Raw genomic sequence first — 17,069 nt, 5'->3', positions numbered from 1 at the left:
AAATTGAACTATTACCAGCACAAAAATGATGTGAAATTGGACTACTATTTTGATATTTATCAGCTGAATTGCAATAGTTTTTAGAATTCGCTTACAGATTTGACAACTTGAGATGTAACGAATTGAATTTTTTAGATATAAATTTCTGTGAGTTTGATAATATTATATTAAGGTCATAAATTGCGTCTTGATACTTATTAGAAATTTCCAAATGTAGCAGTTTAAGTTGTTTTCCGTGGTGTTGGGCAAGAGTCTTGTATGAATTCAAAACTAGATTAGTTAATTCAAAGCTAGTTTTTATGGCTAAACCAATAACACTACTGTGAATTTCAGGGGGAAGACCAGTTAGTGGAAATTTGGGTTGCAGGCCACGTGGTGTGAGATCTAAGGATAGGCAAGCTGTCAAAAACATGATGTGGCAATTTAACTTAGCAATTTTGTTGGCGTGATATCTAAATTGCTGCAGATAAGAAGATTTATCCAAACAATTGAAGTGGCTCGAGTTTCTGTTCATTGTTCACAAGGAGATAAAGAAAAACACAATACCAGTAGGCTTATAGAATATATATAGGCTTATAGGCATTGCAGAATAAATATATATATATATACATTAAAGTTTGTACTGTATGATTTCTTGAAGTGTTGAACTTTATTTCATCGTCGTAATACATTAAAAGTGCATCTTTATTTTACCAAGTATGAGTAGGTAAGCGGTTTTAGTTTTGAATTAAAAGCTTTAATTTATGTTTTGGCTGAATTTAATTTAAATTAATATCAAATGTCATTGCAGTATAGGAGAGGTATTTTATTTAGTTATATTTTACTTTTGGAACATTTAGAATAATTATGTTAGTAATAATCGAATCAGATGTTTCCACATATTGTTGCCTATTAAGATAGGAAATAAACCAATTTAGTTATTGTATGACTATTCCAAAATTTTTGAGTTTGTTTAACAACAACATATGGGATACACTGCCAAAGGCAGGTGATAAATCAAGGAAAATACATATAGCTTTCTTTCTGGCATCAACTGAATTTATAATATTTTCACAAAATACACCGTGAGAAGAATTTTTATTAACGCAAACTTATTGAGGCTTCAAACATAAAATTGGCAGACCAACCGCTAAGTCAACCTTTGGTTGAGATTAGACCACTTTGGGTACCAATATTAAAAAAAGAACTAACCAGGAAACCTAAAAAGATTATAACAATTAAACAAACCTCAACCAACAAAATTCGGACACACAACACGACACTAAGGCTTAGGACAAAAACTTAGCAGCTTGTCTTTACCCCTTCCCCTTCCCCCTCCTGTTGCATTGTTCCACTATCACTCGACAATATGTGGTGCCGATGAAAGAGCCGACATCCTGTGCAGTGACAACGTCTGGACTGGACTTCAAGCAGCTTTTGGGTATGTTTGAACGCTTTTCTTTACCTTGTTTTCTTTTTTTCTGTTCTTTATTTTTGTATGTATTAATACTTCCCCCACCTGACCAAGAGGACAAGTTCAAATCCTCCTTAAATGTCGTGTTAAACCTTTTGTAACATATAACGATGGTAAATGTCCGAAATCCTGTTCTTCTTTCAACCTTCCATCGTCAATAATAACATACTTTGAACAACGATCAGTATACTGTCGATCAGCTGCAGTCAGAAATGCGTGTCACATATATAGAACTGCAAGCAAAGTATTTACAAAGCTAGGATAATTTATTAATTAGGATATCTAACACGGTTACTCATGCATAAAAAAGACAACAAGATTAAGTTTTCGTGATCAGTAATTTGCGTTAAAATAATCAGCTGTTGTCCGAGAATATGCGCAACGGACATCTGGTGATTTACAGACATCAATCTAAAATATATTAACTGCAAGCAAAATACTAATTTAAAAACTCAAGACAATTTATAAACAAGATTATCTATTTACGATTTTTCAACCACGAAATACAATAAAAACATGTTTGTGATCAATAATTTGGTTTCAATTTATCTCAAGAAACTATCACAATGCTATAAAATTTATATTTTAAACAGAAAATTTCAGTGTCAGGTCATAATCCATGATTTTTTTGCAATTTCCGTGAACCCTCATTAAAATTTTTTACTTTTTCCGGTCTATTGTGAAATTCCATGACTATTCCCAGTCACCAGCCACCAATTGTCAGAATTTTAAATAGGGTAGGTTTATGGCCATTCCAACCGATATAACAAAGTACACCAATGGTTAGAGTACTGTGTAGGCACCAGTGTCACTTAATGGTATATCCTCTCCTGTTTCCTTGGACTAAGGAAACTCACACTAATAAATATACTAATAATAAACAATACTAATAAAGCTGCCTTACCCTTTTAAGTCTTTCATTAAAACGTGTTTTTGACTGCCCTCTGAACGCATTTTCACCCTCAGTTTCAATTTCTGTCTTAAGTTTCTGTAGAAGGTCAAGGTCTTGAAATCCACCTGGAAATCTCGCTAAAAGCAGTGACTCCTTGGAAAAATTTATATTCTCGGTGAACATCTGAAAAAGAAGCATACAAGATCTTGCATTCTACATGAAGTAACATGTAATAGCTAACATATTGATATACAACCGGTAGGCCTACCCCAGTATTGCTCCAGGGACTTAAGTGTATACCATTTGAATGTGCAATCTATTAGAAATAAATTAGAGGCTCTAGAATTATGGTTAGACAAATATTGTTTTGATATTTTGACAATTAATGAACATTGGCTGGATAAAGAAGAATCAACACTGTATATACCAACTGGTTATACCTTAGCCAGCATTTTTTGTAGAAACCCACCATTAAAAAGAGGTGGAAGCTCAATTTTTGTAAAGAATTGTATTGACTTTAAATTGTTAGATATTGACAAGTTTTGTGTTGATTACTCCTTTGAGGCAGCTGCTATAATCTTGTCAAAGATTAATGTCATTGTTGTAACTGTTTACCGTACTCCAAATTCTGATACCAACCAATTTTTCCATAGTTTAAGAGTTTATCGTAGAATTTTTAAATGAAAAATTTGTAAATTTAAAACTTATTTTAACTGGTGACTTTAATATAAATATTAACAATAAATCTAATGAATGTAATTGTTTTCTGAACATACTTCGCTCTTTGAATTTATACTGTTTAAATGAGCAAAACACTAGACAAGAAGCCTGCTTGGATAATATAATAACAAACCTTAATGAGTCAAACATAGTACAATGTCAAGTGTTAGATCCTGATTTGTCTGACCATGCTGGTGTATCTGCGGTGTTTTTTGACTTGATCATAGTTGACAACAATAGTGAAAAAGTTTCATTTTTGTTAAAAAGAATGCTTTCTGCTAATTCAGTCTTAAAGTTTAAGGAACAACTGTCACAATTTAACTGGACACAACTTACGAAGTGCACCAATGTTAACCAAGCTTTTGACTACTTCTTATTTATTTTGACAACTTCTCTTGAAGAATGCTGTAAAACTAAAAAAATAAAAAAAAGTAAATTTAAAAGGCCAAAAATCACATGGTTCACACCAGAGTTAAAAAAATTTAGAGATTTTATTGTTACCTTATATGATAGATATAAGTTATCGGTAGGGGGAGAAAGTGAACAACTGCATAAAAACGTTTATAATGAAGCAAAAAAATTATATAAGGCTAAAATTTTAGAAGGCAAAATATCTGCGAATGACGAATATATAAAGAATTCTAAGAATAAATGTAAAGCTGCTTGGAATATTATAAAGCTTGAGACCAACCGTTCTAAAGTTAGTCAAGAAGTACCTGTTAATACTAATGATTTTAATGACTATTTTATAAGCTCTGTTTCACTTACACCAACAAATAATGTTTTAGCAATTGAGTTTGTTGATGATTATATTTTAAGTTGTAACGGTGGGGTCAGTTGTTTTAAGTGGCAAAGCATTGATAACACTAAGGTGTTAAAGTGTGTCTCAAAGTTAAGTTCGTCCCAAAGTGAAGATTATTATGGGTTCTCTAACAAACTTTTAAAAGAAATAATCGATGTACTTGTAGACCCATTAACTTTTTTGTTCAATATGATGTTGGAATATGGTGTCTTTCCTGAAGCATTAAAAGTGACCAAAGTCATTCCAATTTATAAAAAGGGTGAGAAATCACATCCTTCCAGTTATCGGCCAATCTCTTTGGTACCTATATTTAGTAAGGTTTTTGAAAGTTGTGTAAAGGACCAACTAAGTTTATATTTTTACAATAATAATTTATTATGTAAAGATCAATTTGGGTTTCTTCCAAACTTAAACACAACCAAAGCCATAGAAGCAATAGTAGAAAACGTTTTAGAGAATTTTGAAAATAAATTTTTGTCGTCTGCAACTTTAATAGATCTCACAAAAGCATTTGACTCCATCTCTCATGAACTGATTGTAAGTAAATTCAATAGCTATGGAGTTAGAGATACTGAACTACAGTTAATTTCCTCTTACTTAATAAGTAATAGAAAACAAATGGTTGTAACAGGCTTGGAACTATCTGATTTTAAAACAATTCAAGTTGGGGTACCGCAAGGATCTGTTCTGGGTCCTTTTCTATTTATAGTTGCTGTGAATGATTTTTCATTCAATGTGCCATGTAAAGCAGTACTATATGCCGATGACACCACTCTTCTGAATCAAAGTAAAGATTTGAATGGGTTATTGTTAGAAGAAAATAATTCAATGATAGCAGCTCAGGAATGGTTCAAAGTCAACGGGCTACTTGTAAACAGTAGTAAAACTGAAAATATTGTTTTCTCATTGAATAAACTTATAAATGAAGGTACTAAACCCGTTAAACTATTAGGATTATATCTAGATAGTAGGCTTAGCTGGGAATGTCAAATAAATCAATTGTGTATAAAACTATCTAGAGTTACTTATTTATTAAGAAAACTAAAAAATTGTGTTAGTTTCCCAATGTTAGTTGCTGCTTACTATGCCTTCTTTAATTCCCATTTATTATATGGAATAACACTTTGGGGCAACAGCTCACAATCACTAAAAGTGTTCAAATGGCAAAAAAAAGCTATTAGGATAATGGCAAATATCTCAGGTAGAGAATCATGTGTTCCATATTTTAAAGAATTCCAGATAATGACTCTTCCATGTATGTACATATATTTTAGCTTAGTTAGTGTTAAGGAAAACTTAAATAATTATAATTTTAGAAATGAAGTTCACACCTATAATACTAGACAAAATTACTTACTTGATTGTATTTCTATAAAACTAGAAAAATAAAAAAAAAGCCATGTGTTTATGAAAATAAAATTATTTAATAAGTTACCAAAAGAAGCATGGTCTGTAAACCTTAGCAGATTTAAATTTATTCTGTCAAAATGGTTGAAAGAAATTGCCTTTTACTCTGTTAGTGATTTTTTGGCCTGTGATATTAGTACTTTAAGATTTTAACTGTATTTTTAAATGTCATCTTGTTTTTTAATTTATTTTGTAATTTTAATGTCTATGTGTTATCTATTTATTTATATAGATATATATTTATGTCTATGTTTATTAAACAGTCAAGATATTTACTCTTTAGGAAGATGCTTAAATATATAATAAATTTCTAGACCTTATGTAAAATATAAATAATGTTTATTAACTGTTTATTTATTTTGCACATGTATATTTTTTTTTTTTTTTGTAGAAATTGTATTAGATGAAACTGTATTTTATTTGACTTTGTCTATTGCCATGTGCTTAACGACAATAAAATTCTTGATTCTTGATTCTTATTACAAGTGAAGTAGCAAAACTCAGATTATATACATATATAATCTGTAAATTACATTTTTGTAAAGATATGTCATTTTTCCTTTTTGTCATTTCTGGCCAAGTAAATGCAATTTGAAATTCACAGTACTTAAAATAAACAGAACTAAGGTTATTTCTGATAAAATAACTAAAACTATTCATATCCTAAATTTAAAAAAGTTTAAAACAATATTTACTTTGCTACAAAATGAGATTTCAAAAATTGATGGCAAACCTGTTAAATAAACTAAAAATAATAATGGTGCCAATATAGAGCCTTAGAGCACTCCATAACTAATTAATTATATTTAGTTTTGAAACTGCTGAAGTTATATGGTTAAAATTGACAAAGGGAATATCTACATATTGTTTTCGACCAATTAGGTAGAGCGTATAGACCAGAGGACATTTTATTTACTACATGGTCAACATGTTTTTCCCAACTCACGACTATGTCTGTTGTCGATTTGCTCTTCCTGAATCCAAATTTTTAACTTGAGAGCTGATTGCATTTGTCCAAAAACCAAAGCATTCTTATAAGAAAAAGCTTTTTACCAAAAATTTTGCTCAGCACTGGTAAAATTGAGACAGGCCGGTAGTTAGTGATTGAAGTTACGTCGTCCTTCTTGAAAATTGGAACAACTTTAGCAATTTTCAGGAGAGAGGGGAACACTCCTGTTTGGAATGAATAGTTTACCAATTGAGTTAAAGGTCTCACTAAATTCTTGCAGCATTTTTTTATGAGCCACAGGGACATTAGATTGTTATTTGATTTTTTGGCTGGGAGCTGCTGAATAATTCGGTGAAGCAAATTAACGACAGGAGCCAACGCCATTGACGCTGTGGGGCTCTGTCTTCGCCAGGGGCGTACTTGGGGTTCAGATGGCCGAGGACCCTGCCCACCAGCAATGGATACGAAAAATCCACTTAACTGATTGACAATCTCTGTTTCATCCTCCAAAAGCCTATCCCCAATTTTAATTTTAATTTCTTTGTGAGCTTTTGTTTTATTGTTAATGATGCTCCAAACCGTTTTTGATACGTTTGAACGTGAAAGAGAGAATGGATTTTGAGACATCATATGCTTTTGCGGCTTGGATCACTTTCCTGTATATTTTTTTATAATTTTTGAAAAAAAAATTTGAATTGTTCGCTTGAAGTGTTTTCATAAACTTCAGAGAAGAATTTTAGTTTCTCTCTAGAAACTAAAATACCTGTTGTGATCCAGTTGTTTTTTTTAATTTGTGCACAAACATTGATCGTTTTTGCAGGGCAGCAGAAGTTAATGTGGAAATTTAGAGTGTCATTAAACAATTTAAATTGCTGCTCTATAGGTTGAAATGAATTTAGAAAATCCCATCTTTCGTTAGAAAGGGAAATGTTGAGGTGAGCAATGTTTTCTGGCCTTATGTCTCTTACTGTTTGCTTAATTTTGGGCTCCCTTTTGAATTGTACCCCACTAATGACTTCTTCTTGGCCATAGTGGTCTGAAATAGCTGTATTCACTACAGACACAGCGACACTTGGGTGGTTGGTTATGATGTTGTCGATAGCCGATTGTGTTGTAGCCGTCACTCTCGTGGTGAGTGTTGTCCAAGGCGTCCATGTTGAGATCCCCCATCATGACAAATTCTTGATGTTGGTTAGTCAGGTATGTCAATAATTTTTCGAATTTAGAAAAAAAGATGTCCTTATTACCATTGGGAGACCTGTAAATTCCGATCATGAGTAATTTTGATTGTGTCGTTTGAAGTTTGATCCCGACTGCTTCAAAATCTTTTTCAGTTGATTGTTGGATCGGAAAAGGTGTAGATAACAGATGTTGTTTAAGAAAAATAGCAACTCCTCCTCCTTTGGAGTGGTTTCAACAAAATGCGGAAGCCAATTTGTAATTAGGGATTTTGCACAGTGCGATGTTCTCTATGTTGAAACCACATGGTTTCGATTACTACAAGCAAATCAGTTTTCAGATTCTCACACATAAGTTGAATTTGGTCCAGTTTGTTGGTTGCAAATTGAGAATTTTTATGAAGCAGTCTGAATTCAGTTTGTTTTTGAGTGTTTGTTTTAATTGAGTTTTGTTTGTAAATTTTGTCCGCTGTTTACAAGTAGGGTCTCTAAAAAAACAGCTTTTAATTGAATCCTTTCATCAATTTTTTTTTTCCTTCCTGAGGGAAAAGGACAGTTTGTCCCCGCCCTTAGTCCTCAAAAGGACCTTTGCGCCTCCCTTACTTTAATTTTGTGCCCTCAAAGACCGAGGCTTTTGCAAAAACCAATCAGATTTAAGGGCTCCTGTTCTCTAATGTCCTTGGGGCTGAGGAGATATGCTCCCAAGTATCTTTTCCTAGTCTCTACGATGGCAGGACAATCTAACCAAATGTGCTCTGCTGACTCCTCCTCCTCTCCACAGAGTCTACATTCGTTACTCTGACTAAGGCCTATCTTCATCAGGTGCTTCCTCAGAGGGCCATGTCCTGTCAACATTCCTAATATCAGTCTTATATCCTCCTTATTCTGGTCTAGGAGAGCTGTCCACCCTTTAACGTAAGGAGAGATAAACCATTTGGATAGTCTTAATCCTGAGGCTCTACTCCAATTATTGTGTCTTGTCCTCTTTTCCCAATCTTTGACCAGAGCTTTAATGTTGGAGAAGGCTATCCCACAACCTGGCTCAGGCCCCACCAATGTGGATTCCGCTCCCTTTTTGGCGAGGATGTCTGCTTTTTCATTCCCATGAATACCTTCATGACCAGGTATCCAACCGAGTGTTACTCTGTTATTCATTGCCAGCTCTGCTAGAGCATTCCTGCTTTCCCAGACTGCTTTCGAATCAATCGAACAGGTATCAAGTGCCTTCAGTGCAGCCTATCAGAAAGTATTAGGTATGATAATCCTTTTGTCCTCATTCGTATGAGTCTTCTGGAACATGAGTCTATTGCCATGACCTCCACCTGAAAAACGGTGGCATGTCTTCCTAGGGACACAGCCATGTCAACTCCAGGTCCGTGTATTCCGTATCCTGCCCCTGAGTCAAGGCGTGAACCATCTGTGTAAAACTTCAAGACTCCTTTTGTAGGGTAGGCCTCCTTTTTAATCCATTTCTTCCTACTTCCGATAGAGGCCATATATGGTTTGTCAAAGGAGTATTTCTTAATCATTGCATCTGACACTTTGGTTAGCATTTCAGCCTCAGGAAATTTTTGCAATATTTTCATGCGGCCTTCTAAGGAGGTAGCATTTATTACCTTTGTTCCTAGAAGCTTAATTGCACTTATAGCAGTTGTTCTCATCACCTCCTGCCCCAGAGGAGTGTAACCCAAGACCGCTTCAATTGCTAGTGTTTGGCAGGAGCTCATCGCTCCCGTGATGCTTCAGCAAGCTAGCCCTTGAAGACTCTGTAGTCTTTTAGCAGCTGTTGTTTGTTCTACCTTTGGCCACCACACTAAGGCAGCATATGTGACCATTGGTTTTATTATGGTTTCGTAAATCCAATATATCATTTTGAGTTTAAGTCCCCATTTAAATCCAAAAAGTTTCTTACAGGCCCCAAGGGCCATTATTGCTTTGGATATCCTGTTTCTAATATGGGAGTTCCAAGTGAGCTTTTCATCCAGGATTAAACCCAGATACTTCACTTCCTTTGTTTGGTTAATGCTGATTCCCTCCAGGACAGGTTTTGCTAGCTGGAATTTTCTTTTCCTGGTAAAGGTAATCATATTTGTTTTAGATGGGTTGATCTGTAGACCTTCCCCATGACACCAGTTACTCATGAAGTTCAGTTCTGTTTGTATTAGGCATTCCAGCATGCCTTTGTTTTTTTAATAATTAATGTTTTTTTGTTTGTTAATAATATGCCAGTTTAAATATGCCAATAAAATATCAACTGTATGATTAGTGTGCATACAAAGGCTAGCCAGAAAGTAAATTACGTTTTGATATAAACAAAACATAAAGTACGTGAAAAATATTGTATTATGTACATTTGAAAGTGACACTAAAATACTATTTCTCAACATAGTGAACATAGAAATTTAATCATAGCGGTGAACTAGATTTTTAATCTTCTTATTGACTTGGCTGTCTACTTCGTTAGTCATACACACTAGTTTGGCCATTTTTAAACCTAATACACCAAATGATGTGTAGTGATAAGAAAGGATCGAAACCTAGAAAATGTTACAAGAAGATGTATGCTAACTATTCTTGACTACACATAGGGATTTATTTTTGAAAGTCTTATTCCGTAAAAAATGTAAAGACTGAGAAAAATGTAAAATAGCTCATGTCTGAGTATAACATAACTGTAAAGGCCTACTTTATAACATTTTATTTATATATCTTTGGGTTTGGTAGTCCTTGTCCTATACTACAAACAGTGGGTTATATCGTTCTGTGATAAAATGTAATTTTAAACCGTTTTTGTACAATTCGTGATTAATGTTTTGGACATGACAGAATTAGTTGACTTGGCCGTAGGTTTAGTAAATTGAAACAACCAATTTTATACTGTAAGTAGACACGAACTACAAAGATAACCAAACAATAAACTAACAAGGACTGACGTGTCTATTGCAATACCCTATTCCACTATCACGAGCTGCACTTTTCTGTCACTAGTGATAAGCTTTCTTATCATTATATTTTTGCTAATAATAATTCTTTTGTAAATGTTGTAAATAATTTTATTTTATATTTTAGTTAAATTATAGCTTTATTACTGAATGAACATTAACACTAATAATTTATTAAAATATTGTTTTAGCATTTTAAACTTTTAATTGTAAAAATGGACTTCACAGTAATGTTGTAAAAACAACCGTGGGTAAACCATGCATTTTATTTAAAGATTTCAAATATAGACATCTTCCCGTCAACACTCATCAGCAATCTGTATACTCCTTCACCGTCAGTTTCGTTTTAGGAGGAACCAAGTTTTTAATGATACCTTTACATCTAAATTTACTTACATTTAAGAAAGACAGATTGTCATCTGCTATCTTCCCGTCAACACTCATCAGCAATCTGTATACTCCTTCACCGTCAGTTTCGTTTTAGGAGGAACCAAGTTTTTAATGATACCTTTACATCTAAATTTACTTACATTTAAGAAAGACAGATTGTCATCTGCTATCTTCCCGTCAACACTCATCAGCAATCTGTACACTCCTTCACCGTCAGTTTCGTTTTAGGAGGAACCAAGTTTTTAATGATACCTTTACATCTAAATTTACTTACATTTAAGAAAGACAGATTGTCATCTGCTATCTTCCCGTCAACACTCATCAGCAATCTGTACACTCCTTCACCCGTCAGTTTCGTTTTAGGAGGAACCAAGTTTTTAATGATACCTTTACATCTAAATTTACTTACATTTAAGAAAGACAGATTGTCATCTGCTATCTTCCCGTCAACACTCATCAGCAATCTGTATACTCCTTCACCCGTCAGTTTCGTTTTAGGAGGAACCAAGTTTTTAATGATACCTTTACATCTAAATTTACTTACATTTAAGAAAGACAGATTGTCATCTGCTATCTTCCCGTCAACACTCATCAGCAATCTGTATACTCCTTCACCCGTCAGTTTCGTTTTAGGAGGAACCAAGTTTTTAATGATACCTTTACATCTCAATTTACTTACATTTAAGAAAGACAGATTGTCATCTGCTATCTTCCCGTCAACACTCATCAGCAATCTGTATACTCCTTCACCCGTCAGTTTCGTTTTAGGAGGAACCAAGTTTTTAGGTGCAAAGATATTTGTGATGAAGCTTTTCACTTGCTTCAGAAATTCCTTGTCAAGTTCTGCAATATAAATTCCAGTTTTAAATTTGTTGTAAATTTTTTCAGATTCTATTTTTCTACAATATTAATAGTATTATAAAAACCATTTTGAAACTGCATTGTAGGCACTATTGCCAAACTATAATTAATTATGACATGTTTTAAATTTGACACATTTCTAACAAAATTACTATCTTGAGACATTTGAGCCCTACTGTGGCCACAATCCTCAGATTCAAATTCAAAATATCTTTATTCCATCTTTATATACGAAACATTGCATAGGAATAGAGTCAAACAAATATATAAAATCCTTAAAACTAACTTACAAAAATCTTGTTTATTAACCTTTTCAGTGTTATTGACGCAAATCCGCGGAGTGTCAGTACAAGCTCGAAACGTTATTGCCGTGGATCCGCGTTTTTGGATTCTTAATTATTTTATTGCTATGTTAGTTGAATATTTTGCCGCTAGATGGTTCTAGTAGTAATGCGACATACAGACGGGTTGCCCTGCCTCGAATTCTATTACAATGGGAGTGGCAGTGGCTTTTAATTGGCCAAACACTGTCTAGCGGGCGTGGCCCCGCGCCTTTCACAAAGTCATTGACGGGAGCTCCCGTCAAGGCATCTAGCCAGTTAGTGAGAAGCGTCCGGTAGACGCACATGTATTTCGGTTATCGCTAATTTTCTGTTGGGTAATATTCTTTTTAAAGTAAATTATTAATATTATATACAGCAAAGTCCAGTGTTTATTTAGTGTTTTTTTACCATTATTCGTGTGCAATGGTAAATACAGACGATTCGAAATTTGAAGATTTGGTAATTCTGAGAAATTACTTGGTCAAACCCAAAATTTTCATATTTTACTACGGTCAAAAGGATATTCTCAGAAAGCAAGAAACATAATTCAAGCCCCGCAAGGCCGTCCTACAGGTTGCCGAGCTATAAGAAGGTTCAAAGTCCACGCGATAACAGTGGCTTGCGGGAGACGCGCGGAATGCTAGTTGTGACAGCCCGCCACCAAATAAAAACTCTTTGTCTACTTTTGTATTTTTAAAATTTTATTAGTTTGTAATAAGTATATGTTTATCTGTAAAACTGTGTTTCATTCCCCTACTTGCTGAATAAATGAAAAAGATTAGTGACAACTATACTGCTATTCTACGATATTCTCAAAAGTTAAAAATTAGCCTAGGAAATCCAAAAAGGGCTTAACAAATTTTATTCACCGTTAAATAACTCTATTTTGACATGCAGAAACAAAAATAAATTTAACTTTACACATTGGAAATTAAAAAAAATTGTAACTTAATCAAAGATCAGGTCCAAATTTCATGACGCTTAAAGGGTTAAATTAATGACAATTATAGCATCCCTCTTTGGTTAGCATTCTGATTGAAGAACTCATCTGAATAACGTGGGGACTTCATTAAATGTATTTTCAAACATTTTTGGTTTTTGGGCTTTAATTAAGTGTTTTCTCATGTTATTTAATTGGGTAGTGTACTTGAAGGAACGTTTGTCCAGTATAGGAAGTTGTTTTAGTATAAAATTACCAATTATGTTTTTAAACTGTCAATTTAAATCAGGTATTGCAATTATGGCCATTGTTAGTTACTGAAAATCTGGCAAGTTGTTTAGCACATTTTTATGCATTCAAATATGAACGAACTAAAGACAGTTAAAATTTCCACTACTGAAAAAAGATGTTTTACTGATATGATATACCTCTTTTTCATAATTCTTAATGCTCTTTTGCTACAAAAGTATTTTATCCAAGCTCCGTACAACGATATTCCACACATCATTTTATGTGAGTGCACAGGAGTCAAGAACACAAATACATCACACCTGAACTGAAGAACTGCATTAAGTTCAGACTGGAGAAAATGAACCCAAGCCATGTCACTGCACAGGAGTCAAGAACACAAATACATCACACCTGAACTGAAGAACTGCATTAAGTTCAGACTGGAGAAAATGAATCCAAGCCATGTCACTGCACAGGAGTCAAGAACACAAATACATCACACCTGAACTGAAGAACTGCATTAAGTTCAGACTGGAGAAAATGAATCCAAGCCATGTCACTGCACAGGAGTCAAGAACACAAATACATCACACCTGAACTGAAGAACTGCATTAAGTTCAGACTGGAGAAAATGAACCCAAGCCATGTCACTGCACAGGAGTCAAGAACACAAATACATCACACCTGAACTGAAGAACTGCATTAAGTTCAGACTGGAGAAAACGAACCCAAGCCATGTCACTGCACAGGAGTCAAGAAAACAAATACATCACACCTGAACTGAAGAACTGCATTAAGTTCAGACTGGAGAAAATGAACCCAAACCATGTCACTGCACAGGAGCTAAGATCACAAATACATCACACCTGAACTGAAGAACTGCATTAAGTTCAGACTGGAGAAAATGAACCCAAACCATGTCACTGCACAGGAGTCAAGAACACAAATACATCACACCTGAACTGAAAAATGCATTATGTTCAGACTGAAGAAAATGAACCCAAGCCATGTCACTGCACAGGAGTCAAGAACACAAATACATCACACCTGAACTGAAGAACTGCATTAAGTTCAGACTGGAGAAAATGAAACCCAAACCATGTCACTGCACAGGAGTCAAGAACACAAATACATCACACCTGAACTGAAGAACTGCATCAAGTTCAGACTGGAGAAAATGAACCCAAGCCATGTCACTGCACAGGAGCTAAGAACACAAATACATCACACCTGAACTGAAGAACTGCATTAAGTTCAGACTGGAGAAAATGAACCCAAGCCATGTCACTGCACAGGAGCTAAGAACACAAATACATCACACCTGAACTGAAGAACTGCATTAAGTTCAGACTGGAGAAAATGAACCCAAGCCATGTCACTGCACAGGAGCTAAGAACACAAATACATCACACCTGAACTGAAGAACTGCATTAAGTTCAGACTGGAGAAAATGAACCCAAGCCATGTCACTGCACAGGAGCTAAGAACACAAATACATCACACCTGAACTGAAGAACTGCATTAAGTTCAGACTGGAGAAAATGAACCCAAGCCATGTCACTGCACAGGAGCTAAGAACACAAATACATCACACCTGAACTGAAGAACTGCATTAAGTTCAGACTGGAGAAAATGAACCCAAGCCATGTCACTGCACAGGAGTCAAGAACACAAATACATCACACCTGAACTGAAGAACTGCATTAAGTTCAGACTGGAGAAAATGAACCCAAGCCATGTCACTGCACAGGAGTCAAGAACACAAATACATCACACCTGAACTGAAGAACTGCATTAAGTTCAGACTGGAGAAAATGAACCCAAGCCATGTCACTGCACAGGAGTCAAGAACACAAATACATCACACCTGAACTGAAGAACTGCATTAAGTTCAGACTGGAGAAAATGAACCCAAGCCATGTCACTGCACAGGAGTCAAGAACACAAATACATCACACCTGAACTGAAGAACTGCATTAAGTTCAGACTGGAGAAAATGAACCCAAGCCATGTCACTGCACAGGAGCTAAGAACACAAATACATCACACCTGAACTGAAGAACTGCATTAAGTTCAGACTGGAGAAAATGAACCCAAGCCATGTCACTGCACAGGAGCTAAGAACACAAATACATCACACCTGAACTGAAGAACTGCATTATGTTCAGACTGGAGAAAATGAACCCAAGCCATGTCACTGCACAGGAGTCAAGAACACAAATACATCACACCTGAACTGAAGAACTGCATTAAGTTCAGACTGGAGAAAATGAACCCAAGCCATGTCACTGCACAGGAGTCAAGAACACAAATACATCACACCTGAATTGAAGAACTGCATTAAGTTCAGACTGGAGAAAATGAACCCAAGCCATGTCACTGCACAGGAGTCAAGAACACAAATACATCACACCTGAACTGAAGAACTGCATTAAGTTCAGACTGGAGAAAATGAACCCAAGCCATGTCACTGCACAGGAGCTAAGAACACAAATACATCACACCTGAACTGAAGAACTGCATTATGTTCAGACTGGAGAAAATGAACCCAAGCCATGTCACTGCACAGGAGTCAAGAACACAAATACATCACACCTGAACTGAAGAACTGCATTATGTTCAGACTGGAGAAAATGAACCCAAGCCATGTCACTGCACAGGAGTCAAGAACACAAATACATCACACCTGAACTGAAGAACTGCATTAAGTTCAGACTGGAGAAAATGAACCCAAGTCATGTCACTGCACAGGAGCCAAGAACACAAACATGTCACACCCAAACTAACGAAGTTAAAGCAATGTGATTTCAATCCTCGAAACATAGTATTATACTTTTTATATCATATAACGATGGAAAAGGTTCATTATTCTTTCAAATAAAGTTAACTTTTACCCTTCTCTTCTTTCTTGGGCTATGCGGTCACTTTGTAAGTTGTTAAAGTCTAATTCTATTTAAATTAATTTCAATACTTACTTCAGATAGTTTAGTTCATTGACAACATGTAGATATCATACTTGTCTGAATTAAAGTTATATATTTGATTGTTGAATATGTCATAGATGACATGGCAACTCAATACTAATTAACTTATATTCTTGACAAAAAATAAAATGGCCAACTGTCGGTGGGTTTCCAATGCTCTAGTCGAAAACAAATCAATCACATCATTAGTAAAAATCAGATTCACAATTCTAGATCTTACACGACATTTTCCACAAATGTATGTAATAAAAACTGTAACAGTTACATATAATTTTTTATTTCCCAAAGCAACTTACTTTTCATATGACCCTCATAAATCACAATTTTGTAAATCACAAAACAGTACGAATGGTGAAACAGTAGGGATTGTAGTGGAGAACTCCACAACTTACCATTCAAGTCCCCAGTTTTTGCAAACCCTTTCTCCACTGCAGAACCAGGAAAGGGAAGTAATAAACACTGCAGGTCACTGAAGGTACGTTTAATCTCTGACCATAGATTTTTGAGTTCTCTTGAACCCTAGAAAGATTATGTATACATTATTTTTAACAAAGTTACCACACATACCATTCCAATAATTGGTTTTTGCCAACGACAAAACATACTGGCTACATACAAATTATAACAATATATAAGTCAAAAGAATGTAATAAAAATTACAGGGCACAAAAAACTATCAACAATTATTGTGTTTAAGGTATATAACAAATGAAGCATGTCATGCAGGTATGTGTTAGTTTATAATATTATACAAAACAATTAATCTTAAAATAACCTGGAACAAATATTGCACTAGGATCTTATTCCATAAAACAAAAATAATATAATGAGGACAAAAACAGAATGATTTTTATTAGTAATAGTAATTGACTTTCCTAATTAAAATAATAAAACATTTAGAAGGTAAACTAATGAAAGTTTGTGAATAGAAATAGTCATCATATAAGTTTACATTACTAACAACATTACATTACCTTAGTGCCACCTTGCACCTATT

General features: G+C 34.6%; 1 protein-coding gene across 2 annotated transcripts in view; it reads right to left on the bottom strand.

Moving 5' to 3' along the window:
- LOC124371815 overlaps nucleotides 1-16,591 on the bottom strand; it is a gene marked incomplete at its 5' end in the record, with an annotated part of 46,511 nt that extends 29,920 nt beyond the window's left edge. The window contains 4 exon segments of one of the 2 annotated variants that reach the window (XR_006923275.1): nucleotides 2,358-2,528; nucleotides 11,143-11,373; nucleotides 11,509-11,576; nucleotides 16,465-16,591. Coding sequence is in view for 1 of the 2 variants with exons in the window: in XM_046830170.1 (XP_046686126.1) it covers nucleotides 2,358-2,528; nucleotides 11,413-11,576; nucleotides 16,465-16,591 (462 nt within the window). 2 annotated transcript variants of the gene reach the window in all.
- Between the last annotated feature and the right edge of the window lie 478 nt (nucleotides 16,592-17,069).

This window comes from Homalodisca vitripennis, unplaced genomic scaffold, assembly GCF_021130785.1.
Source record: "Homalodisca vitripennis isolate AUS2020 unplaced genomic scaffold, UT_GWSS_2.1 ScUCBcl_2060;HRSCAF=6433, whole genome shotgun sequence".
NCBI lineage: Eukaryota > Metazoa > Arthropoda > Insecta > Hemiptera > Cicadellidae > Homalodisca > Homalodisca vitripennis.
The sequence above is the reverse complement of the archived record's forward strand: the minus strand, read 5'-3'. Positions and strand labels throughout refer to the sequence as shown.